Here is a 27,265-nt window from a genome sequence, read left to right as displayed (position 1 = left end):
ATTGGAATATTTCACACTTTGAACTGTACTTGGCCCAAAATGGAGAGATAAAAGCAGATCTGGCCATTGTCAGCAACTTGGTTCTCCCCAAAAAGGATCCCAGGAGAGAGGATCTGGCATATTTTGAAAGAGAGATACTTTATATCGACCAAGATGTTCTTTCACGGCTAAAGTTGCTCAATAAGGTGGGAAAAATTTTGCTGTCTTTTCTCTGTTTTTCAAAGCCTGAAGTCCCATTTCAAGTGGGGAAAGCCTAGCATCTCCAGGGAGGATGGCCTTCCATGCCAGTTGGTGTCATTTAATGGAGGTACTTCAACAGACAGGACCTAAGTGGAACAGCTTTGCCATTTTTTATGGAAATCTTTCAAGATCTTACTCGTCAGAGGTTTCTTTCTTTATCACAGTTTTATTCTACATTAAAAAAACTGAATGAAATAAAAGTTTCCTAACCCTTTTACAGTAAACTTTATTCTCAGATTTAATATGAATATATCATCATACTTAAATCTTTTTTCTGCAATTCCACCCCATCAGACTTTATTAAATAGAAAAGTACTTTATTGTAATGTTCAATTCCAAAAGCAAAAGGGGGGATTTAAATGAAGAATCTGCCACTTGTTATACCTCCTACATCTGCTTAGAAGAAGTCAGAGATGTTTACTTCAGTGAAGACCAGAGGCTAATTGTCTCCTGCCATTTTTACCTCCATTTTCTATAGATGGAGAGTCCTAACGTATTTCCTAACACATTCTCTTTTTTCTGCTCAGTCCCTGCTTGAGTCCAAATGTGTGGAAAGTTGTCATCCTGGATTTGTCAAGAGGGCTCGAGAAGGAGAGCCAGTTTGCTGCTATGACTGCGTTCCTTGTCCGGAGGGGACATTCTCCACTCAGGAAAGTGGGTGACCCTGAGGAAAATGGGAGGCTTGGTGGAACTGGATCCATCCAGAACATTTTCATGAAAGTGCAAGTTAAAAGGCAGATTGAAGCAAACCTGGTTTTTTTTTCCTTATTTGTAACCTACACAATTTCTTATCTAAAAGGAAGTAAATCAAAAAGACTTTGAAGGAGGGCTGGGAAGAGATGGGAGGAGGGGGTGGCCGACTGGTCAATCTTTACTAACAGGAGAAGAAATATCTCTTCTGCTTTTTAGTTTGGAGAAGTGCTGCTAAGTTTACCTTTTTAGTTTGGAGAAGTGCTGCTAAGTTTACCTTTCTAGGAACATCTGAGATATTTGAAACTTGATGAATTCCTTCAGGTCCACCTTCTGAAAGACCTGGCAATTCACTGTATTTTGGCCTCCCCTTGAGGATCACTGAGAAGGTCCATCATGTGGTGTTGTGGATAGTTTTGGGGGGAACTCCTTACACAAATATTCTGCCCATGATATCGATCCATCAATCAATGCAAATAGAGCTGGGAGGGACCTTGGAGGTCTTCTAGTGCAGCCCCCTGCTCAAATAGGAGAACCTATACCACTGATGGTGAACCTTTCTGGCACCAAGTACCCAAACCAGAACATGCAGATACACATGCTGGAGCATTGGAAACTCAAAGACTAGCTGTTCAGCATGAACATGCCTGTTTTGGCCATTTGTCGGGCCATTTTCTGGCTGTTTCTGGTTGGTTTTCAGGTCATTTGTGGTCCAAAAACAGTGTGAAATCTATCTTTCTTTTGGCTGTTTCCTGGACCATTTGTATGCCGCCCCGAGTCTTCGGAGAGGGGCGGCATACAAATCTAAGTAATAAATAAATTTTTCAGGCTGTTTTCAGGCTGTTTCTCAGTGTTCCACTGCCTGCACTGGAAATCAGAAGATCAGCTGGCAATGGCACACATTCCCAGAGTGAGGGCTCTGCGTGCCACCTCTGACACCCGTGCCGTAGTTTGCCATCATGGATCTATATCATTTCAGAAAAGTGACTGTCCAATATCTTCTTTAAAACCTCCAATATTGAAAGACACAAAACCTCTGGAGGCCAGCTGTTCCACTGGTTAATTGTTCTCACTGTTAGGAAGTTTCTCCTTAACTGCATATTGCTTCCAGATGTTATAGGATACTCTAGGCCAGTGACTTTCAACCTTTTTTGAGCCGCGGCACATTTTTTACATTTACAAAACCCTGGGGCACATTGAGCGGGGGGGGGGGGGGGCTAAAAAAAGTTTGGACAAAAAAATTCTCTCTCTTCCTCCCTTTTGCATTATTTCTCTCTCCCTCCCTCTTTCTCTCTCTCTCTCTCCATCCCTCTTTCTTTCTCTTCCTTCCTTCCTCTCTTTATTGCTCGCTCTCTCCCTCCCTCCCTCCCTCCATGTCTTTCTCTCTCTCTCCTTCCCTCCCTCTGTTTCTCTCTCTCTCTTGCTTTCTCTCTCTCTCTTGTTCTCTTTCTCTCTTGCTTGCTCTCTCTCTCTCTTTCTTTCTCTCTCTCTTCCTTTTTTTCTTTCTCTGAGCTTCACGGCACACCTGACCATGTCTCACGGCACACTAGTGTGCCCCGGCACACTGGTTGAAAAACACTGCTCTAGGCATTCTCCAAGTCCCTTTAACTTCCATGGGGCAGGACTCAGGATATTTGACTTTAAAAATGTCATGGTTCATTATTAACCTCTAATAATGTAGGTTCCTATGAAGATTCTACATATTACACAGAAAATAACTAACATCCTAGGACTCCCCTCACCTTGATATACCTAGCTAATTTTTAAAATATCCTTTTTACCTCTTTAATGGAATTGTTTAGATATACATCATGGAAAATGTTCCTGGAATTAGGTGTTGTCCAAAAACATTATTTCTTGTAATTTAAAAAACCAAAATATTAAAGAAATATTGCTTATTTTTCAGATACTAAAAAATGCACAAAGTGTCCAGATGATAAATATCCTAATGAGTACAGAGTCCAATGTATCCCCAAAGTTATAACCTTCCTGTCTTATGAAGACTTTCTGGGCATCATTCTGGTCTCTTTTGCCCTACTGTTGTTCTTAATCACAGACCTTGTTTTAATCATAAATATCGAGAAACCCCCATTGTCAAAGCGAACAACCGGGACCTCTCCTACATCCTCCTGGTCTCCCTCCTGCTTTGCTTCTTGTCTTCTTCTCTCTTCATTGGTCAACCAAGGAAAGCCACCTGCCTTCTCCGACAGACAGTTTTCAGCATCATTTTCTCAGTTGCCGTTTCTTCTCTCTTGGCCAAAACTATCACAGTGGTGCTGGCTTTTCTGGCCACAAAGCCAGGAAACCAAATGAAGAGATGGTTGGGGAAGAGTTTGGCCAACTCCATCATCCTTTCTTCTGCTGCTGTCCAAATTGTCATCTGCTCCATCTGGTTGGCAATTTCTCCCCCCTTCCCTGAATCTGATCTCCACTCTCAGCATGGAGAGATCATCCTGCAATGCAACGAAGGGGCTGTTGTCATGTTCTACATCACCCTCAGCTACATGGGCTTCCTCGCTGCCATCTGCTTCACGGTGGCTTTCCTGGCCAGGAATCTGCCTGGGGCCTTCAGTGAAGCCAAGCTCATCACCTTCAGCATGCTGGTCTTCTGCAGTGTCTGGGTGACTTTTGTGCCCACCTACCTGCGCACCAAAGGGAAATACATGGTGGCTGTGCAGGTCTTCTCCATCCTGGCCTCCAGTGCTGGTCTGCTGGGTTGTATCTTCATCCCCAAGTGCTACATTATCCTTCTGAGGCCAGACCTGAACACAAAGGAGCATCTCACAGCCAAAACAAATGTAAAAACATGATATATTACACCATTGTGATATTGAAAAAAAGTTAATGTGACTTTTATTTTATTTCCATTTAGATAGTATGCAAGAGTCAAATAAAACCATGTTTAGATGTTTCAAAATGGGAAATTGTTGAACAATGGGAATTCTTGCAGCTCCATCCCCTTTCAATAAATCTTGCTAAAGAAATCTTTCAAAAATTCAGAGGAATTCAGCTGTTCAGCAACAGCTGCTGAATGTGAACGCTTATAGATAATAATGTGGGCACTTCTGTTTGTGAGAGAGAATGAGCAGGAAAAGAGGTGAGGACGAAGTTGTTGGGACCAAGTACCAGTCTGGTTGCCTGATCCTCTCCGTGAGAATGCCAGAATGATGTGAAATGCCATGTTTGATCAGTTCTCAGCTTGGAAGGGAAATCTTCATCTCTCTCATATAATTATTTCTTTCTTTAGGATTTCAATTTGGCATTATTATTTTTTGTTCCTGTACTTCACACCAAAATAAATAAAAAATAAAAAAAATAAAAAACAAAGTTTCTAATGAAATTTCCACTGTGTTTTTTTCTTTCAAGCAGAGAAATAAAAAAGCAGTTTTCCGGTGCTTTAATTTTCCACTCTACAATTTCTGCCTAGAGCATTTACTCTGCTCCTCTTCCAAGCTTGTCTTGTCTGTGAAGGGCTGGAGAAGATGTGCAGAGAAAGGAGACCTTCAGACTCTTCCCAGGAGGAGCTTGAAGGGATCCTCTCTAAAGGCAAGTCACAAAAGTTCAGTCCTGCATAATATTCATCCAAGTCCAAAAAGGGGGTGAATAAGTGTGGGAACCAGTGAGCCAATGGGAGCCCAGGAATTGGTGCTGCCAGGAGGGGGATGTGGGGAGCCAGAAACGGGGGACACCCCGATAGAGGCGTGGAGGAATGAGGGGCCTTCAGAAGATGCAGGGAGCCCTGGAGGATGAAGAAGGGAGGGAAGAAATATCAGTGCCCAAAACGTGAGAAGTCCTCCAGTAGATAATCCAATCTCCACAGACATCTAAGGATCCACTCAGGAGAGTAACTGAATAAATGCCTGGAGTGTGGAAAGACATTCAGTCACACAAGAAGCCTTTATATACACCAAAGAATCCACATGGGAGGAACTGCAGCACAGTTGTGATGGAGTCCAGTCCAGTCAAGTTCAGTCTAGTCCACACTGCAGAACAATTATAAAAACGCCTGCAGGATAGGATAGAATAGAACAGAATGGGATAGGAATATTTAGGAAAGGTAGATAGGTGGGTGGGTGGATAGGATAGAATAAAATAGAACAGAATGGAATAGGAAAGAAAGGTAGGTAGGTAGATGGATGGATGGATAGAGGATAGGATAGGTATGGCATGGCTTAACATAGTATAGCGAAGAATAGAATGAAATAGGAATAGCATAGCATAGGATATTGGATAGGATAGGATATAGGATAGGATATGATAGAATAAAACAACGGAATGGAGTAGAAATTGGAAAGGTAGGTAGGTAGGTGGGTGGGTGGATGGATGGATAGAATATAACTGGCATGGCTTGTATTGGCATATGATAGTATAGCATAGAAAGAATGGAATAGCATAGCATGGGATAGGATAGGATGTTGTTTAAGATAGAATCTGGAGTGTGGAAAGGGCTGCAAGATAGGATAGAATAGAACAAAGCAGAATAGGAATATTTAGGAAAGGTAGGTAGGTAGATGGATGGATGGATAGGATGGGAATGGCATGGCTTAGCATATTATAGCATAGCATAGAAAGAATGGGAATAGCATAGCATAGCATATTGGATAGGGTAGCATATAGGATAGGAAAGAATAAAACAACAGAACACAATAGGAAAGAAAGGTAGGTAGGTAGATGGATGCCTGGATGGCTAGAGAGATAGATAGATCCAATAGTTGGGTGGGTGGGTAGGTAGGTAGGTAGGTAATCATGGCTTAGCATAGCATTGCATAGAAAGAATAGAATGGAATAGGAATAGCATAGGATAGAATAAAGCAGAACAGAACGCAATAGGAAAGAAAGGTAGGTAGATAAATAGATGGATGCATGGATGGATAGAGAGATGGATAAATTAATAGACGGATGGGTAGACAGACAGACAGACAGACAGACAGACAGACAGACAGACAGACAGACAGACAGACAGACAGACAGATAGATAGATAGGCATGGCTTAGCATAGCATAGACAGAATAGAATGAAATTGAGTAAGAATAGCATAGCATATGATATTGGATTGGATAGGATATAGGATAGGATAGAATTGGATAGTTATGGCATAGCAAAGCATAGCATAGCATAGCACAGCATAGCATAGCATAGCATAGCACAGCAAGAATAGAATGGAATAGAATAAGAACAGCATAGCATAGGATATTCCCTTTTTCTTTCCCTTTCCTTTCCCTTTCTTTTTTCTTTCCTTTCCCTTTCTTTTATTGTCCTCTTTATTCCCACCTTTCCCCACTGCCATTTTCCTCCTTTCTTCAGTACTTTTATTTTCTATTTTTGGCCAGGATAATAAAAATACTAAAAGGGAGCCATGGTTGGAATATGCAAATTACCCTGGGGGAAAATGGTTGCACATCCAATTGGAAGAGTGTTTCAAGTGGAGTACCAAAAGGGTCTGTCCTAGGCCCAGTGCTATTTAGCATATTTATAAATGGTCTAGATGAAGGAATTGAAGGAAAACCTATCAAATTTGCTGATGACCAGTCCATCTCTCCATCCATTACTCTGGAGGAGGGGGAAAATTCTGACTCCCTCAGAGTGGGTCCAGAACTTGGGAGTCCTCCTTGATCTGCAGCTGTGGTTAGAACATCATCTCTCAGTTGTGGCTAGGGGGACTTTCATTTAGGTTCTCCTGGTGTGCCAGTTGCGGCCCTATTTGGATAGGGAGTCTCTACTCACAGTCTCTCATGCCCTCATGACCTTGAGGCTTGATTACTGCAATGCGCTCTATGTGGGGCTACCCTTGAAGAACGTTTGGAGACTTCAACTTATCCAGAATGCAGCCATGTGAGCAATTATGGGTGTACTTAGACACACCCATGTATCTCAATCATTCTGTGAGTTGCATTGGCTTCCGATTGGTCTCTGAACACAATTTAAGGTGTTGGTTATTACCTATAAAGCCCTACATGGCTTAGGACCAGATTATATGCGGAATCATTTTCTGCCTCATACATCCCAGTGGCCGATAAGAGCCCACAGAGTAGGCCTTCTACAGGTTCCATCATCCAACCAATGTTGCCTGGAGGGGCCATGGGGAAGGGCCTTCTCTGTGGCTGCTCTGGTTCTATGGAACCAATTTCCCTCAGGGATTCGTATGGCTCCCACCTTCATGGCCTTTAGAAAGGCCCTTAAAACATGGTTCTGTTGATAGGCCTGGGGCTGGGGCTGTTGAGCATCATACACTACTCCGGCCACCTGCTATGAATGTATGAAGAATGAATGTTTATTATTGGGGTTTTATACTATATTTTATATATATATTACCTTTGTAAGCCACCCTGAGTCTTCTGGGAGAAGGGCAGCCTATACATCCATCTATCTATCTATCTGTCTGTCTGTCTGTCTGTCTGTCTGTCTGTCTGTCTGTCTGTCTGTCTGTCTGTCTATCTATCTATCTATCTATCTATCTATCTATCTATCTATCTATCTATCTATCTATCTATTTATCAGATTTGTATGCCACCCCTCTCCGTAGACTCGAAGCGGCTAACAGCAATAATAATACAATGTAAACAAATATAATATTTAAGTTAATTTTAAAAAACCCAATTTAAGAAACCAATCATACATACTGACATACCATGCATAAATTTTATAAGCCTAGGGGGAAGGGAAAGTCTCAATTCCCCCATGCCTGGCGACAGAGGTGGGTTTTAAGGAGCTTACGAAAGGCAAGGAGGGTGGGGGCAACTCTGATATCTGGGGGGAGTTGGTTCCAAAGGGTCAGGGCCGCCACAGAGAAGGCTATTCCCCTGGGTCCCGCCAAATGACATTGTTTAGTTGATGGGACCCAGAGAAGGCCAACTCTGTGAGACCTAACTGGTCGCTGGGATTCGTGCGGCAGAAGGTGGTCCCCGAGATATTCTGGTCCAGTGCCATGAAGGGCTTTATAGGTCATAACCAACACTTTGAATTGTGACCGGAAACTGATCGGCAACCAATGCAGACTGCGGAGTGTTGGTGTAACATGGGCGTATTTAGGAAAGCCCATGATAGCTCTCGCAGCTGCATTCTGCATGATCTGAAGTTTCCGAATACTTTTCAAAGGTAGCCCTGTGTAGAGAGCATTACAGTAGTTGAGCCTCGAGGTGATGAGGGCATGAGTGACTGTGAGCAGTGACTCCCGGTCCAAATAAATGCATAAATAAATAAACTATACTACACAACCCTGCCCCAAGGGGTCTATCTGTGATTTTTCAGTAATATACTCCACCTGCCCCCATGGAAAAAAGTTCAGGATCCCAAAAGGACAAGTTTCTTCTCATTGTAATTATCACCTCAGAGGTCTTGAGACTTCTTCTCCTCTTTTTCCTATGACTGCCTTTGATGTAAACATCAAGTGACATGGAAGTGATCTTGCATTAGAAAAGGATAATTGTCACAGGTTATGCTTTTTGTAGACCAAGTTAGGCAGGAGCTATGATTTTCAATGTACTTTCTCTCTCTTGCAGATGAATCTTGGTTTGTCTGTGTTTGAATCAGGAAAGACATTGGATATTCCATCCTGTGTGAGTGCTTCCAATTATTTCAAGTGTTCTTTAGAAACAGGAAAGAGATTGATTCAACCCCATGAATTATGGACCTCCTGCTTCTGCTTCTGATACTGCTGGTACCTCAGTCAGTCTCTGGGAAACAAAGAAAGAAATGCCCGCTGAATTTGGACCACCAGGATGGAGAAAAGCCATGGAGCTATTATAGGCCAGGAGATCTTCTCATCGGTATAGTCGTCTCTGCATCAGAAATAACACCTGCAACATCACTTTTCAACATGGCTCCCTCTAGTCAGATTCAATTGTAAGTCATTCAGTGATTGAGTTTCAATCCCTCCATTTTCAAGTCAAATACCTTATTTTCTTCTTCTTTAATTACTTTTATATTGCAGGACCTGTCTAATTTATTGAATTGTTTTGATTTCCACACTCAATTTTGTCTTATTTTGTAGGAGAGGCTCAAATCCAAATTATGAGGAATATAAAACCTGAAAGAAAGCTACATTATTTTCCTCTTCCTGTTCAATCCTCAGTTCATGACTTGAATGCTACGTTTTCTTGAAAATAGGGATTGTTGTTGTAGTTTCCTCCAGCCAGGTCATTTCTATATTTGTAAATACTTGTAGATTGATATTCAATGCCTCATGTTTAAGGAATAGAAGGTTACATCTTTTAGGACAGCTTTTCTGAATCACTTAATAAAATCATCTTCCATGTATCATGCTTTTGTTTTAATAACTGAAATATTCTGCAACTTGATTACTGGGCTGATGAAAATTATATCTGCTACAAATAGAGAGCTATTTCTAATTAATCCTTTTGGAGGACTATCTCCATCCTATTTTCTGAATATTCATAGTATCAAAAAGAGTTATGGGTTACTATAATTTGTCTCTGATTTGGATTAATCTTGGTCCGCTTATGGAGGAAAAGAGAATTAAATAGAGAAAAAGTATTTAATTTTTGCTACTGATGATCCTAAAGTTAATATGTTTTTATTTTATTTATCTATCTATCTATCTATCTATCTATCTATTTATTTATTTATTTATTTATTTGTCAAACAAGTATAGTATTATAGTACATATTAACATAACATAACATAAGTAGAACATAGTAAAAGAAAAGATAATAAGACAGTAAGACAGGGACATTACGCACAAAAGTGCACTAATGCACGCCCCTTATAGACCTCTTAGAAAAGGGGAGAGGTCAATTGTAGATAATGTAAGGTTGAAGATTTTGGGGTTGGGGGAAGCAACAACAGAGTCAGGTAATGAGTTCCAGGCGGTGACCACTCTATTGCTGAAATCGTATTTTCTGCACTAGTTTACCTGGTGGAAAGGAGAGGATACTACGAATGGCTTTCAATATTGAGGTGTTTAACAAAAATTCTCAGCTCCTACAAAATCTCACTCTTGGTTACAACATCTATGACAACTATGATAACATCCTCGGTACTTTGGATGCCTTGCTGGACATGCTCTCTACTGGAGAAGCCAATGTTCCCAACTACAGCTGTGGAAGAAAGGACAACCTTTTAGTGATTGTTGATGGAGCTGAGAGAGATATCTCCATCCAGATGTCAACATTAGTCGGCCCCTACAAAGTCACCCAGGTTTGTGTTTGTGTTTCTCTATCTGGTAAAGTGAATGGGTTGTTGGTGTGTACGTGAGTTAGTGAATGATAGATCAAACCATTTAATATCTATGAGATTCAAACTCTGTTTTTCACTGTGACATTTCAGGGACCATGACTCAGATTGGGATAACAATGGGGAGAGAGCAATGTTGAAAACAGAAATATTTACCATTCCATCCCCATTGTTTTGAGGGCTTCTGTTGCATAATTGTGAAGGCTGGGAGAGGTCATTGCTACCCCCCCCCTGACTGATTTGTTTAACCAATCCATTTTAACAGGATATGTTCCTGATGATTGGATAATGGCCACTTTTGTGCCTATCCACAAAAAGGGCAGTAGAGAAGAAGCTAGCAACTACGGGGCAGTTAGCTTGACGTCAGTTAAAGTTAAAATGATGGAGACTTTACTCAAAAAGAGGATAAATCAGCACCTAAAAACCAATAACCTATTGGACCCAAACCAGCATGGCTTTATTGAGGGCAAATCATGTCAGACTAACAATTTCTTGTCTGGTTGACAAGAACACAGTTATCCAATCATGAAGGAGACCAGCGATGCCATACCATTTTTGGGGTTTGAAGTAGTTTGTCATGTACTACTGAATCAGCCGCCCCCTTCCCCTGTAGTATTGGAATGGTTTATTGCATTTTTATCATTTGACACAGTAAACAAAGGAATATTATGGTATAAACTGATTGCCCTTAAATGGAACTCAGAATACTGAACCTGCTCAAAGCCCTTTCTGAAAGCTCTGACAGTGACAACAATTAATCAGTGGAACAGCTCGCTTCATGAAGTTGTAAACGCTCCATTACTAGAGGTTTTCAAAAATAGTGGGACATTTATTTTCTCTGGGATGGAATACAATCTCCTCTGTAAGCAGAGGGTTGGATTAGAAGAGACCTCAAATATGTCTTTTTGGCTAATTATTCCATCTTCAATTTCATTTGTTTGTGAGAGTGCTTTAGGAAATACTTCCCCAACCTTTCTAGCTTTGGACACAAGTGGGGGGTGGATGGGTAGAAGGGATGGTTCCATAATAGGGGCTGGCTTAAATGGACTGTGAGAATGTGTGTATGCACATTTATTTATTTATTTTATTTATTTATTGGATTTGTATGCCGCCCCTCTCCGTAGACATGCACACTTGACGGCCATTTCTGTGGTCTGGTTGCAAACCCCTGATGGCTCACTAGTGGGGACCCATGTTAGGATCAATGGAGCCCTAAGAAGTAACACTGATCCTTACCAGAAGGTAACACATATTTGCTGCAAATGTGACATCAAGGGTTGCATGTGCAGTTAAGTGACTTGGCTCCTACTTTCATAAAAATTATCTGATTATGAAACATAGAAACATAGAAAACTGATGGCAGAAAAAGACCTCATGATCCATCTAGTCTGCCCTTATACTATTTTCTGTATTTTATCTTAGGATGGATCTCCTGTTTATCCCAGGCATGTTTAAATTCAGTTACTGTGGATTTACCAACCACGTCTGCTGGAAGTTTGTTCCAAGGATCTACTACTCTTTCAGTAAAATAATATTTTCTCATGTTGCTTTTGATCTTTCCCCCAACTAACTTCAGATTGTGTCCCCTTGTTCTTGTGTTCACTTTCCTATTAAAAACACTTCCCTCCTGAACCTTATTTAACCCTTTAACATATTTAAATGTTTCCATCATGCCCCCCTTTTCCTTCTGTCCTCCAGACTATACAGATTGAGTTCATGAAGTCTTTCCTGATAAGTTTTATGCTTAAGACCTTCCACCATTCTTATAGCCCGTCTTTGGACCCCTTCAATTTTGTCAATATCTTTTTGTAGTTGAGGTCTCCAGAACTGAACACAGTATTCCAAATGTGGTCTCACCAGTGCTCTATATAGCGGTGTGAGAAATATATAGAAGATAGGACCTGAAAATCTTATGTTATAGATGTATTCTAGAAGGAGAAGTGAACTTTTAAACCTTGGCACTCCTAGATAGTTAGGAAGTTGCACAAGACAGGGAAAAACATATTTATTGAGAAACAGTATGCTGACGATGCCTGTTATGGGCCAGAAACCTATCAGAAAGTGGACAAAACAAGTATAATCTATGATTTCGGGGAAGCATTGAGAAATAGGAAGTTGGCTTTGAATAATATGCCCATATAAGGATAGTGGGAAGAGGGCGGTCGATATTCAATACTATAAATATATCATTGTATTTGTAGCTAAGTTATTGCAAATCTTACTTTGCGATCCCATATATGGTCGCCACATATATATTCTTACTGTGTGGTATTTTACAATAAATTTTTATATTTTACCCAGAGCTCTGAGTGTATTTTTCTGCTTTTGTGATTTTTCTGACAAGCGGGATCACAATCTCCCTCTTCCTGCTTGTTATACCTCTAGCAATGCAGCCAAGCTTCCTACTTGCTTTTCCTACCATCCGACCACACTGCTCACCCATTTTGAGACTGCCAGAAATCACTACCCCTAAATCCTTCTTTTCTGAAGTTTTTGCTAACACAGAACTGCCAATACAATACTCAGATTGAGGATTCCTTTTCCCCAAGTGCATTATTTTACATTTGGAAACATTAAACTTCAGTTTCCATTGCTTTGACCATTTATCTAGTAAAGCTAAATAATTTACCATATTACAGAGGTCTCCAGGAATATCAACCCTATTGCACACTTTAGAGTCAAATAGGCAAACCTTCCCTACCAAACCTTCCCCTATGTCACTCACAAACACATTAAAAAGAATAGGATCCAGAACAGGACCCGAACCTTGTGGCACACCGCTTGTAACCTGTCTCTGCTCAGAATACTCACCATTCACAATAACTCTCTGTTGTTTGCTCTTCAGCCCACTGCAAATCCACTGAACTATCTTTATGTGGAACTGTATCAAAGGCTTTGCTGAAGTCCAGATAGGCAATATCCACGGCACCACCTTCATCCAACACCTTTGTGACATAGTCAAAGAAATCAATGAGATTAGTCTGACATGATTTGCCTTCAGTAAAACCATGCTGATTTGGGTCCAATAAGTTATTGTTTTTTAGGTGCTGATTTATCCTCTTTAGTAGTAATAGTAGTAATAGTAGTGCAGATTTAGTAGATAGTTTGACAGTGTTGAAGGAATTGTTTAGCAGAGTGATGGCGTTTGGGAAAAAACTGTCCCTCTATCTAGTTGTCTTGGTGTGCAGTGCTATATAGGGACGTTTTGAGAGTAGGAGTTGAAACAGTTTATTTCCAGGATACGAGGGGTCACTAAATATTTTTACAGCCCCCTTTTTGACTTGTGCAGTATACAGGTCCTCAATGGAAGGCAGGTTGGCAGCAATTGTTCTTTCTGCAGTCCTGATTATCCTCTGAAGTCTGTGTTGATCTTCTTGGGTTGCAGAACCAAACCAGACAGTTATGGAGGTGCAGATGACAGACTCAATGATTACTCTGTAGAAAGGAACAGTGTCATCTGTACTGCACTTTAAGAAATGATCTAAGAGGATCCTATAGCATTTTTATTCTTTATGCTTACTTTTTAAAAATCTACTTTTACATGTGATTCTCTTAATGTTTTATATTCTGTATCTTGATATGGTCTTCTGATTAATCAACAATAAACTATTCTAATATGTATATACCCACTAAAACCCTCCTTGTGTATTGGACTAACTAACTAACTAAATAACTAAATAACTAACTAATTAACTAACTAATTAAATAAATAAATAACTAAATAACTAACTAACTGAATGAATGAATGAATGAATAAATTAAAAAAAAATGTGCACGAGAAAAAAGTTGAAATTTATTGGAAGCTAAAAATTTGGACTTGATAAACCTCAAATATAAAAAAGACCTGCTTTTTTTCAGGTCAGTGACAAAATTGCTTCAAACGCTCTTAGTGATAAAAGCAATTTCCCCTTTTTCCACTGGATGTTCCCAAAAAAAGGTTTCCACTATCCACAAATTGTCCAACTGCTTCTCCATTTTGGATGGACCTTGATTGGTCTCTTTGCTCCAGACACGCAGAATGGAGAGAATTTCATGAGAACTTTTACTCCTTTGCTTATCAAGAATACAATTTGTATTGTTATATCACAACAATTCTCAATGACTGGAAATACAGCAGCCCTCAGGGATGCCCTCTCCAAGTGGAAACAAGTCAATGCCTTTGTTCACTTCATGGAATTTGAGTTACCTCTCAATAGAATTCTTCGTTTCCATTTAACATTGATGCATTTGCCAGGACCCATTGAGGGAAAAGTCTGGATCACGACAATGATTGGATTACATTTTTTTGGAAAGGACAGTTGTCTCAAGTATGTTCATGGTATATGGACATTTCCTTTTGAGTGGAAAAAAAGTTGGAAGAAAGATGATGCCTATAAATATAATTTCTTTGTGGAACCTGAATTTCAAGATGAGTATTTTCACTGTTCTGTTTCAAAACACGTCTTTTCTGTGAAAGGCTGGAGAAGATGCACCCAGAAAGCAACACTGGTGACCCAAGAGAAAAAGAATAGGATGTGGATCATAAACCCAGGTCTTACTTACACTGTCATTAAGATTCTGGCCTATGCCTTACATGCCATGTCCAATCCCCACAGGAGAAGGGAGAAGGGAGAAGAGAGGTTGGGGACTCCAAAGCTGCAGCCATGGAAGGTATGGGTTTTCATCATACTAAATTCCTTTTCAGGATATTTGGGGCTCTCCGAGCTTGGTGGTATAAGATTTGAAGCATTTGTACATATAGAATAGAATAGAATTTTTATTGGCCAAGTGTGATTGGACACACAAGGAATTTGTCTTGGTGCATATGCTCTCAGCGCACATAAAATAAAATATACATTTGTCAAGTATCATGTGGTACAACACTTAATGATTGTCATAGGGGTCAAATAAGCAATGAAGAAGCAATATTAATAAAAATCTTAGGATATAAGCAACAAGTTACAGTCATACAGTCAACATAGGAGGAAATGGGTGAAAGGAATGATGAGAAAAACTTGTAGAATAGAAGTGCAGATTTAGTAGAAAGTCTGACAGTGTTGAGGGAATTATTTGTTTAGTAGAGTGATGGTGTTCGGAAAAAAACTGTTCTTGTGTCTAGTTGTCTTGGTGTGCAGTGCTCTGTAGCGACGTTTTGAGGGTAGGAGTTAAAACAGTTTGTGTCCAGGATGTGAGGAGTCAGTAAATATTTTCCCCGCCCTCTTTTTGACTCGTGCAGTATACAGGTCCTCAATGGAAGGCAGGTTGACAGCAATTGTTTTTTCTGCAGTTCTGATTATCCTCTGAAGTCTGTGTCAATCCTGTTGGGTTGCAGCACCAAACCAGACAGTTATAGAGGTGCAGCTGACAGATTCAATGATTCCTCTGTAGAACTGTATCAGCAGCTCCTTGGGCAGTTTGAGCTTCCTGAGCTGGCGCAGAAAGAACATTCTTTGTTGTGCTTTTTTGATGATGTTTTTGATGTTAGGTGACCATTTTAGGTCTTGAGATATGATAGAACCTAGAAATTTGAAGGTCTCTACTGTTGATACTGTGTTGTCTAGTATTGTGAGAGGTGGAAGGGTGGAAGGGTTTCTCTTAAAGTCTACCACCATTTCTACGGTTTTGAGTGTGTTCAGTTCTAGATTGTTCTGGTCACACCACAAGGATAGTTGTTCAACTTCCTGTCTGTATGCGAATTCATCATTGTCTCGAATGAGTCCGATCACTGTTGTATCATCTGCAAACTTCAGTAGTTTTAACAGATGGATCGTTTGAGATGCAGACATTAGTGTATAGAGAGAAGAGAAGTGGTGAGAATACACAGCCTTGGGAGGCACCTGTGCTAATTGTACATGTATCTGATGTGATTTTTCCTAGCTTCACCTGCTGCTTCCTGTCTGTTAGGAAGCTTGTGATCCACTTACAAGTGTGTTCAGGTACTGCTAGCTGATTTAGTTTGGTTAAGAGAATGTTGTACTTATTGGAATAGCACTGCATCCTCCCTTCTAACTAGTGAAGGGCTACCAAAATTTTTACTACCACACTGTGGGCGTGGCTTATGTATTTTCTTTCAACATCTTTCAGTAGAAATTGGATGTTCTGCTGCTACCCCACTGCGTTCCCCACCGTCCAGGCAGTAGCCCACCCCTGCTTCTAACAACCAAGACATTTTACATTGGAAAAAACTTCCCATACTCCTTCTGATTTTAAGCTTTAAGCCACCATGGCTCTTCTCCTTGTTCTCTTTCCTCAAGGCTAAAAGCAGGTCTTTGAGCTTTTCCTCTTTTGTTCTTGGGTAAAACTGATGTATATATTGCACAGTCTTCTCCAAGTGTGGTTCCTATAATATGACCTGGAACGGTTTCTCTGGATCATTAATTATATAATTGTCAAATTAATTATTATATATTATTATATAGAAACATAGAAACATAGAAGTCTGGCGGCAGAAAAAGACCTCATGATCCATCTAGTCTGCCCTTATACTATTTCCTGTATTTTATCTGAGGATGGATATATGTTTATCCCAGGCATGTTTAAATTCAGTTCCTGTGGATTTATCTACCACGTCTGCTGGAAGTTTGTTCCAAGGATCTACTACTCTTTCAGTAAAATAATATTTTCTCATGTTGCTTTCTATCTTTCCCCCAACTAACTTGAGATTGTGTCCCCTTGTTCTTGTGTTCACTTTCCTATTAAAAACACTTCCCTTCTGGACCTTATTTAACTCTTTGACATATTTAAATGTTTCGATCGTGTCCCCCCCTTTTCCTTCTGTCCTCCAGACTATACAGATTGAGCTCATGAAGTCTTTCCTGATACGTTTTATGCTTTAGACCTACCACCATTCTTGTAGCCTGTCTTTGGACCCGTTCAATTTTGTCAATATCTTTTTGTAGGTGAGGTCTCCAGAACTGAACACAGTATTCCAAATGTGGTCTCACCAGCACTCTATTTAGCGGGATAATAATCTCCCTCTTCCTGCTTGTTATACCTCTAGCTATGCAGCCAAGCATCCTACTTGCTTTCCCTACCGCCTGACTCCACTGTTCGCCCATTTTGAGACTGTCAGAAATCACTATCCCTAAATCCTTTTCTTCTGAAGTTTTTGCTAACACAGAACTGCCAATACAATACTCAGATTGAGGATTCCTTTTCCCCAAGTGCATTATTTTACATTTGGAAACATTAAACTGCAGTTTCCATTGCCTTGACCATTTATCTAGTAAAGCTAAATCATTTACCATATTACAGATTCCTCCAGGAATATTAACCCTATTGCACACTTTAGAGTCATCGGCAAATAGGCAAACCTTCCCTACCAAACCTTCCCCTATGTCACTCACAAATATATTAAAAAGAATAGGACCCAGAACAGACCCTTGTGACACACCGCTTGTAACCTGTCTGTGCTCAGAATACTTGCCATTAACAATAACTCTCTGATGTCTACGCTTCAGCCAGCTGCAAATCTATTGAACTATCCAGGGGTTAAGTCCAATCTTCACTAATTTATCTGTCAGCTCTTTGTGTGGAACCGTATCAAAGGCTTTGCTGAAGTCCAGATAGGCAATATCCACGATACCACCTTCATCCAACACCTTTGTGACATAGTCAAAGAAATCAATGAGATTAGTCTGACATGATTTGCCTTCAGTAAAGCCATGCTGATTTGGGTCCAATAAGTTATTGTTTTTTAGTGCTGATTTATCCTCTTTTTGAGTAGAGTCTCCATCATTTTAACTACAACTGATGTCAAGCTAACTGCCTTTAGTTACCAGCTTTTTCTCTACTGCCCTTCTTGTGGATAGACACAACACTGGCCATTCTCCAATCCTCAGGAACATCTCCTGTTAACAGGGATTGGTTAAACAAATCTGTCTTTAAAATATTATCATATATCATAATATTACTGCTACCGTTTTCCCCTGAAAATAAGAAGCGCAGAAGCTCAATCCTTTGCAGAGCACATGCACGCTCCCAGCCCATTCCGATAGGGCTGGGAATGGTAGTTCACCCCTAAATGAGAGACACTCAGAAAATGGTAAGAAAGGGAGGAAGGGGGAGCAGAAGGGAGAAGGAGAAGGGGTGGAAAGAAGTAGAAGATAGAGTTAACAGAGAGATGATGAATGGAGGGATGGAGTAGGGGGGGAGAAGGAGTAAGAAAATAGGAAGAGGGGATGAAGGTTGAGGGAGGGGAGTGTAGAGACAGACTGAAGAATAGGAGCTGACAATAAGTGCAAAATAAGATATTGGTTTAAGAAAGATTGAAAATGAATATCTATGTAATTGATATATTTTAAGGCATATATTTATTGATATAAAAATGGTGTTTGAGGAGAAAAATAAAAACTATAAAAGAAAATGTTCCCAGATTCCTTCAGAATTTAAGCTCTTGTAAACCAACGTGGGTCTTCTAGTTGTCTTTCCGGAAGACTAAAAGCAGCTCCTTTGATCTCTTAGTCTTCTTCGTTCTTGACTAAAACTGATGATAATTTTATGGAATGTCTTCTCCAAGGGTCTTTCCTGCCATGGGATCTGGTATGATTCCACTGGATCATTAATGACATTATTGTCAAATTATTAATATGATTGTTATATCATTAAAATATTACTACTATTTTATTATAATCAGTATCCATTCTACCTATAGAATAATGTGTGAAAAACTACAAATGAAATCTTAAAGAACGATACAGATTGTGGCTGCCTTTCATGTAGATGATAAAATTTAGTAAGTTACTTAACACCTCTCTCTATCACAAAAATATCTGTCTTTACTTTTGGGAAGCTGGGAATATTTTAAAAGAGATAAAAATAATTTTATTCAATGGTTGTTATAATTTTTGTATCACAAAATCATCATCATCATTATTATTATTATTATTATTATTATTATTATTATTATTATTATTATTTAGATTTGTATGCCGCCCCTCTCCGAAGACTCTACTTTCTTTATTGATAAAAATATAGAAGAATGTCTACTTATTTTTCATAACTGAAATTTTAGCAGTAATATTAAAATTATTTGAGTACAGTTAGTTCTCAATTAACTAACTGTCAGAAATGGTATAGAGTCTCCTGTGTCCAATCACACTTGGCCAATAAAATTCTATTCTATTCTATTCTATTCATTCCAGTTTGCTAATCTGTTAAATTATATCCACATTCATAGCATCATGAAGCACTTTGTTAATTCTTTGTTAAAAATAAATTACACCACCAGGATTCACCTAATCTAATAAGTAAGTGAAATGATATGTGGGAATGAGTTTGGTGGACCAGAGAAAGACTAGAAAACAGACTGAGAAAGAAACTTACAAATCTTACAAATTCTGCATAATTGACGATTTCTGTCCATTATATCCTCGTACTATACTCTTTGTCAATATGCTATATGATTGAGGATTATTACTAAACCTCTGATCTAGAGTTTTGAAAATAATGGTAAAAACTGTTCTCCCAATCACAATATTTGCAAGTTAAACAACTGTAGAAGAAAGAATCTAATGTAATAAGATTGAATGGGTCCAAAGACGGGCTATAAGAATGGTGGAAGGTCTTAAGCATAAAATGTATCAGGAAAGACTTAATGAACTCAATCTGTATAGACTGGAGGACAGAAGGAAAAGGGGGGACATGATCGAAACATTTAAATATGTTAAAGGGTTAAATAAGGTTCAGGAGGGAAGTGTTTTTAATAGGAAAGTGAACACAAGAACAAGGGGACACAATCTGAAGCTAGTTGGGGGAAAGATCAAAAGCAACATGAGAAAATATTATTTTACTGAAAGAGTAGTAGATCCTTGGAACAAACTTCCAGCAGACGTGGTTGGTAAATCCACAGTAACTGAATTTAAACATGCCTGGGATAAACATATATCCATTGTAAGATAAAATACAGGAAATAGTATAAGGGCAGACTAGATGGACCATGAGGTCTTTTTCTGCCGTCAGTCTTCTATGTTTCTATGTTTCTATGTAATAAGAGATGAGAGATAACAAAGCATTCTGCTTTTAAAATTCCTGGGTGTTTCCATTCTAGTTCTATTCATTTCTACAGAAGAAGGAATTGTACAATCTTTCCCTTTTGAAAGTGTACTTGGATCAGAATGGAGATGTAACAGCAGATCTGATGATCATTAGTAGGGTGATTCTCCCTAACAACGATCCCTTTGACAAGAAATTGGGAAGTTTTGAAAGACAGAGACTGATAATCAACCAGCATGCTTTGTCACAGTTAAACTGGCTCAACAAGGTGGGGAAAATATTTATGTCTTTTCTATTTTTACAAAGAATTGGGACCCATTGCATATGGGCAAAACCTAGTAAAAAAGGTGGGTAGCCTTTCCTGAGAATTGAATGTGTGGAACAAAACATCTATAATTTTCTTAGACAATAGGGAGGCTTCAATTCTATTAGTATCCTTCAGATGCTGTAATGCTGAATACCACTGTATTTTTTATTTATTTATTATTAGAGTTGAAAGAGACCTTACAGGTCATCAAGTTCAACCCCCTGCCTGAGCAGGAAATCGTACATCACCCCAGCCGAATGGCAGCCCAATCTCCTCTTGAAAGTGTCCAAAGTTGGGGAGTTCACAACCTCCACTGGCAGGCCGTTCCATTGGTTGATCGCTCTCACTGTCAGGAAATTCTTTCTTATCTCCAGGTTGAATCTTTCCTTGGTCAGTTTCCAACCGTTGTTCCTCATCTGGCCCTCTGGTGCCCTGGAAAACAGTGTGTCCCCCTCCTCTCCATGGCAACCCCTCAATTACCTGTATACAGCTATCATGTCCCCCCTAGCCCTTCTTTTTACTAGACTATCCATGCCCAGTTCCAGCAACCTTTCCTCGTATGGCCTGGTCTCTAGTCCCTTTATCATTTTAGTTGCTCTTTTCTGCACCCTCTCTAGAGTCTCTATACCTTTTTTGAAGTGTGGTGACAAGAACTGGATGCAATACTCCAAGTGCGGTCTGACCAGGGCCTTATAGAGTGGTATTATTACCTCTCTGGTCTTGGAGTGTAAACTAGTTCAGCTATATCCCCAATGAGATTTGAATTTGATTTTTTAGAACAAAAATCATCACTATTTAACATCTATTCTGCTATTTATCACCATAAAACTGATGAGAGAGGACTTTGTTTATTTGTTTATTTGTCAGATACAGGCACAAGATAGCAGGTATTGGTATAAGCATAAACATAAGCCAAGTGAATGAATGAATTGCAACCTTCAGTCTTGAAAGACTATGGTATTGTGTTTTGGAAAAAGTTAGTATGGCTGAAAAGGCCAATCCGAGAGTGGGATCTTATTGGCCGCTGGGATTCATGCGGTAGAAGGCGGTTCCGGATGTATTCTGGTCCAATGCCATGTAGGGCTTTAAAGGTCATTACCAACACTTTGAATTGCGACCGGAAACCGATCGGCAGCCAGTGCAGGCCACGGAGTGTTGCAGAAACGTGGGCGAATCTAGGGAGCCCCACGATGGCTCTCGCGGCCGCATTCTGCACAATCTGAAGTTTCCAAACACTTTTCAAGGGCAGCCCCATGTAGAGAGCATTGCAGTAATCGAACCTCGAGGTGATGAGGGCATGACTGACTGTGAGCAATGACTCCCAGTCCAGGTAGGGCCGCAACTGGTGCACCAGGCGGACCTGGGCAAACGCCCTCCTCGCCACAGCCGAAAGATGATGTTCCAATGTCAGCTGTGGGTCGAGGAGGACACCCAAGTTGTGAACCCTCTCTGAGGGGGTCAATAGATCCCCCCCAGGGTAATGGACAGACAGATGCAATTGTCCTTGGGAGGCAAGACCCACAGCCACTCCGTCTTGTCTGGGTTGAGTTTGAGTTTGTTGACACCTATCCAGGCCCCAATAGCCTCCAGGCACCGGTACATCGCTTCCACTGCTTCGTTGACTGACATCCATTTTCACATGCCGAAGCCAGTGAAGACATCATTGTTTCAGTAGTGTATAAATGGTGGAAATTCCAGTACGTTTCAAGACTGAGCTATCTGTATACTTTGCCAAGGATACTTTGGAGACAGTGCATAAGGGAGGTATTCAACGTTCTCTCTTGCTATGCATAAAGGACCCAAGGCTTGATGCAATACAAGAGTGTGCTCAGGACACAGGCTTTATAAACCTGGATCTTTGTATGTTCTGTCAGCTTCTTATTAAGCCATACTCTCTTTCTGAGTCTAGAGAATGTGGAGGCAGCTCAGTATCTAGAGAGAACATGTTAGCGATGGTTAAGCCAAGATACACAAAGTCATGGACAACCTCCAATTCTTGTGCAAAGATTGTATATGGGGAGGTGAATCCATGTCCTGAAACATGACTTGCGGGGAGGTTTTCAGGCTGATTGTTAATCCAAAATCTTGGCAGGCCTTACTAAAACAGTCAATGAGTCATTGAAGATCTTTGGCAGAATGAGCAGTAATGGCAGCATCATCAGCAAACAAGAAATCCTGTAAGCATTTCAGCTGACTTTAGACTTCACTCACAATCTAGAGAGGCTAAAGAGTTTTCTATCTGATCTGGTCTGGAGATAGACTCCCTCTGTTACAAATCCAAAGAGGAGAGATTTATTTATTTTATTTATTTATTGTTAGAGTTGGAAGGGACCATGCGGGTCATCAAGTCCAACCCCCTGCCTAAGCAGGAACCCTATAGCATCCCAGCCAAATGGGAGTCCAATTTCCTCTTAAAAATGTCCAGAGTATTGGAGTTCACAACGTCCGCTGGTAGGTTGTTCCACTGGTTGATCGTTCTGACCGTCAGGAAGTTCTTCCTTATTTCCAGGTTGAATCTCTCCTTGGTCAGCTTCCAGCCATTGTTCCTCGTCGAGCCCTCCGGTGCCCCAGAGAATAAAGTGATCCCCTCCTCTCTGTGCAACTCCTCATATACCTGTAGACTGCTATCATGTCTGCTCTGGCCCTCCTTTTCTCTAGGCTATCCATGCCCAGTTCCCTCAGTCTCTCTTCGTAAGTCTTGGTTTCTAGACCCCTGATCATCTTGGTTGCTCTTTTCTGCACCTTCTCCAGAGTTTCAATGTCTTTTTTGAAGTGTGGTGACCAGAACTGAACACAGTACTCCAGGTGTGGTCTGACCAGGGCGTAGTAGAGTGGTATTAAGTCTTGGAGTATATTCCCCTGTTGATGCAGTTTAGGATTGTATTGGGTTTTTTGGCTGCTGCTGCACATTGTTGGCTCATGTTTAGTTGATTATCCACCAAGACTTCGAGATCTCTTTCGCCATCACTACTGCTGAGAGGGGTTTCTCCCAGGCTGTATGTGTGTCCAGGTTTTTTTTTACCTAGGTGAACGACTTTGCTCTTGTCGATGTTATAGTCGCCCCAGTCACTTTTGTTCTTATATGGTATGATGATATTTGCATCCTTCATGTCCTGCAGTACTCTACCTTCCCTCCAGCAGAGACAGAAGATTGCATGCAGTTCTGTGGGGATGATCTCTTTGCAGCCCTTCAAAACTTTAGCAGGGATATTATCTTTTCCAGGTGCCTTGCCTGAGGCGAGGGAGTCCAGAGCTGCATTTAACTCCCTAAGGTTGGCTTACTGTCAAACTCCTCTAAGATAGGCAAGCACTCAATACCATTCAAAGCCTCATCAGTTATCACATTTTCTCTAGATGCATTTGCTTCAGCTGGGCCTGGGAGCATTTCCTCTAATGCATGTGAAAATTCCTGCACTTTGACCTGGTTGCCGTCTTGCTGATGTCGATGCATGGTCTTCTTTCCTTCTTCAAGTGATGCTGCTCCCTGGGGTTTACCACCACTGACCACTTTAAGTCCCAAGTAGCAGGATATCAGGGCTGCCTTGCACCATCAGCTGAGGCAAAATGCTGATGCCATGCAAATGCAAGTAGCGCATCACTCCTGCAGCTTCCAGCCATTGCAACCCTCTCTTCAGCCAACTTGCGCAGCACCCCACTACCACCACAACAGCAGTGCCAGTATTCATTCCGGCTGGCAAGGGCTGTGCTTGTTTTTGCATGTTACACCATCTGCAACATTGCATTTTGCATGTACCATCCCCTATGGTGGAGATTTCCAGCCCCACCATGGGTCAGTCACATATTAATAATAATAATAATAATAATAATAATAATAATAATAATAATAATAATAATAGCAGAATTGAAAAATCAACAGATGATCCAAAGTGCAGACTCTGTAAAGAAACAGATGAAACAATCGATCACATACTCAGCTGCTGCAAAAAGATCGCACAGACTGACTACAAGCATAGACACGATGCTGCGGCACAGATGATCCACTGGAACTTGTGCCGCAACTACCATTTACCAGTGGCAAAGAACTGGTGGGATCATAAGCCTGAAAAAGTGGTAGAAAATGAGCAAGCAAAACTACTGTGGGACCTCCGACTTCAGACTGACCGAATTCTGAAGCATAACACACCAGACATTGTGATTGTGGAGAAAAAGAGAGTATGGATCATCGACATCGCAATCCCAGGAGACAGCAGAATTGAGGAGAAGCAGCTAGAGAAATTAGTGAAATACGAAGATCTAAAAATCGAGCTGCAACGACTCTGGCATAAGCCTGTGAAAGTGGTCCCAGTGGTACTTGGCATGCTGGGCACAGTACCAAAGAATCTCAGCGGACATTTGAAAACCATTGGAATTGACAAAATCTCCATCTGTCAATTGCAAAAGGCCGCTTTACTGGGATCGGCAAACATAATTCGCCGCTACATCACGCAATCCTAGGTGCTTGGGAAGCGCCCGACTGGTGATGAAATATGATATCCAGCATAGTGATCGCGTTTGCTGTGTTGTACTGACATAATAATAATAATAATAATAATAATAATAATAATAATAATAATTTATTAGATTTGTATGCCGCTCCTCTCCACAGACTCGGGGCGGCTCACAACAGTAATAATAACAGTGTACAAATCTAATATAAAAATTATCTAAAAACCCATCATTTAAAAATCATACAACACAAGCATCTATCTATCTATCTATCTATCTATCTATCTATCTATCTATCTATCTATCTATCTATCTATTTATTAGATTTGTATGCCGCCTCTCTCCGTAGACCATACATAAACTATATAAGTCTCATCCTGGAGCAGTTCCTCTACCTGGATGCAGGAAAAAGAAAAGGAAAGAGAAGGAAAGGAAAGGAAAGAAAAGGGTCCGCAACTTGGACATCCTACTCAATCCACAGCTGACTCTGGACCATCACCTTTTGGCTGTGGTTAGGGGGGTATTTCCCAGGTTCGCCTGGTGCATCAGCTGTGGCCCTATTTGGACAGGGGGTCTCTACTCACCGTTACTCATGCCTTTATCACCTCGAAGTTCGACTACTGCAATGCTCTCTACATGGGGCTACCTTTGAAGAGTGTTTGGAAACTTCAAATTGTGCAAAATGTAGCCGTGTGAGCTGTCATGGGCCTCCCTAGATATGCCCATATTTCTCCAATACTCTGTGAACTGCATTGGTTGCTGATTGGTTTCTGGACAAAATTCAAAGTGTTGATAATGACCTATAAAGTCCTACATGGATCAGGCCAGATTACTTACTTGACTGCCTTCTGCCATATGAGTCTCAGCAACCAGTTAGATTTATTTTTATTTTTATTTATTTATTTTGTCAAATACACAATGATATACAATGAAGGTTATAGAGGATATAGTAAAGAAGATATAGGAGATATAGGAGAGACTATAGGACAGAGGTCGGAAGGCTCTCTAGTGCACTTATGCACGCCCCTTACTGACCTCTTAGGAATCTGGAGAGGTCAACTGTGGACAGTCTAAGGGTAAAATGTTGGGGGTTAGGGGATGATACTACGGAGTCTGATAACGAGTTCCACACTTCAACAACTCTATTACTAAAGTCGTATTATTTACAGTCAACTTTGGAGCAGTTAATATTGAGCTTGAATCTGTTACGTGCTCTTATGTTGTTGTGGTTGAAGCTGAAGTAGTCATTGACAGGCAGGACATTGCAGCATATGATCTTGTAGGCAATACTTAGATCATGTTTAAGGCGGTGTAGTTCTAAGCTTTCTAGGCCCAGGATTGTTAATCTAGTTTTGTACAGTATTCTGTTACGTGGGGTGGAATGCAGGGGTCTTCTGGTGTAGTATCTCTGGACATTTTTGTGGGTGTTAATGTCTGAGATGCGGTATGGGTTCCAAACAGATGAGCTGTATTCTAAGATGGGTCTAGCGAAAGTTTTGTAAGCTCTGGTAAGTAGTGTGAGATTGCCAGAGCAGAAGCTACGTAGGATTACATTAACAACTCTTGAAGCCTTCTTGGCGACGTTGCTGCAGTGGGCTTTGGCACTTAGGTCTTAACTGAGTGGGGGTTATCTGTGATAATTTGATTATTCAGTTTGTATTTAGAGTTCTGATTCTTTTCGCCGACGTGCAGGACAGAACATTTGCTGGTTTTGATTTGGGTGTGTTAGACCAATCAAAAACAGAGTCTAGGCCTTTTTGGAGAGTAGTTGTGTTATTGGTGGTGTTGAAAAGTTTTACATCATCTGCGAAGAGAACACAGTTGCTTGTAATGAGATCACAAAGCTAATTGATGTAGAGAATGAAGAGCATAGGTCCCAGTATGCTATCTCATGGGCCACCACTTTTAACAGGGGCAGGGGTAAATATGGTGCTTCCTATTTTAACCACTTGTTGTCTGTTTGACAGGAATGCTGTAATCTAGCTGTGCAGGGCTCCTGAGATGCCATAGGATTTGAGTTTTAGAAGTAGTTTATCGTGGACCACTGAATCAAAGGCTATGGAGACGTTTTGGTGGTCCCTGAGGCCAAAAGGTTGTGACCCCTGCTCTGATCAATGCACCACATGGTTCATATATTTTGTTTGGCATTTCTTCTTTTTCTTCTTAGTCTCTGCCTCAATCCAAATGTGTGGAAAAATGCCATCCTGGATTTGTTAAGAAAGCTCGAGAAGGAGAGCCAGTTTGCTGTTACGACTGTGTTCCTTGTCCAGAGGGGACCATCTCCACTCAGGAAGGTGGGTCACACCACAGGGAAACATATTGGGTTCACCAAGAGTACCATAATCAATATGCATGTTAAGGACATACTGTATTTTTTGCAGACCCATCTTAGTTTTAAGGGAGCAAAACAAGAAAAAA

The 27,265-nt window shown here is 40.6% G+C and overlaps 1 protein-coding gene across 1 annotated transcript; it reads left to right on the top strand.

Moving 5' to 3' along the window:
- Positions 1 to 3,199: 3,199 nt before the first annotated feature.
- LOC139158848 (vomeronasal type-2 receptor 116-like) lies at positions 3,200 to 26,847 on the top strand. Its single transcript, XM_070736189.1, has 4 exons — positions 3,200 to 3,728; positions 8,430 to 8,486; positions 9,868 to 10,086; positions 26,815 to 26,847. The coding sequence occupies exons 1-4, from the start codon at positions 3,240 to 3,242 to the stop codon at positions 26,845 to 26,847; spliced, it is 798 nt and encodes a 265-aa protein (XP_070592290.1). The 5' UTR covers positions 3,200 to 3,239.
- The last annotated feature ends 418 nt before the right edge of the window (positions 26,848 to 27,265 follow it).

This window comes from Erythrolamprus reginae, chromosome 2 (genome assembly GCF_031021105.1).
Source record: "Erythrolamprus reginae isolate rEryReg1 chromosome 2, rEryReg1.hap1, whole genome shotgun sequence".
Classification (NCBI taxonomy): Eukaryota; Metazoa; Chordata; class Lepidosauria; order Squamata; family Dipsadidae; genus Erythrolamprus; species Erythrolamprus reginae.
Note: the sequence above shows the minus strand (reverse complement) of the source record. Positions and strands in the feature narration are given on the sequence as shown.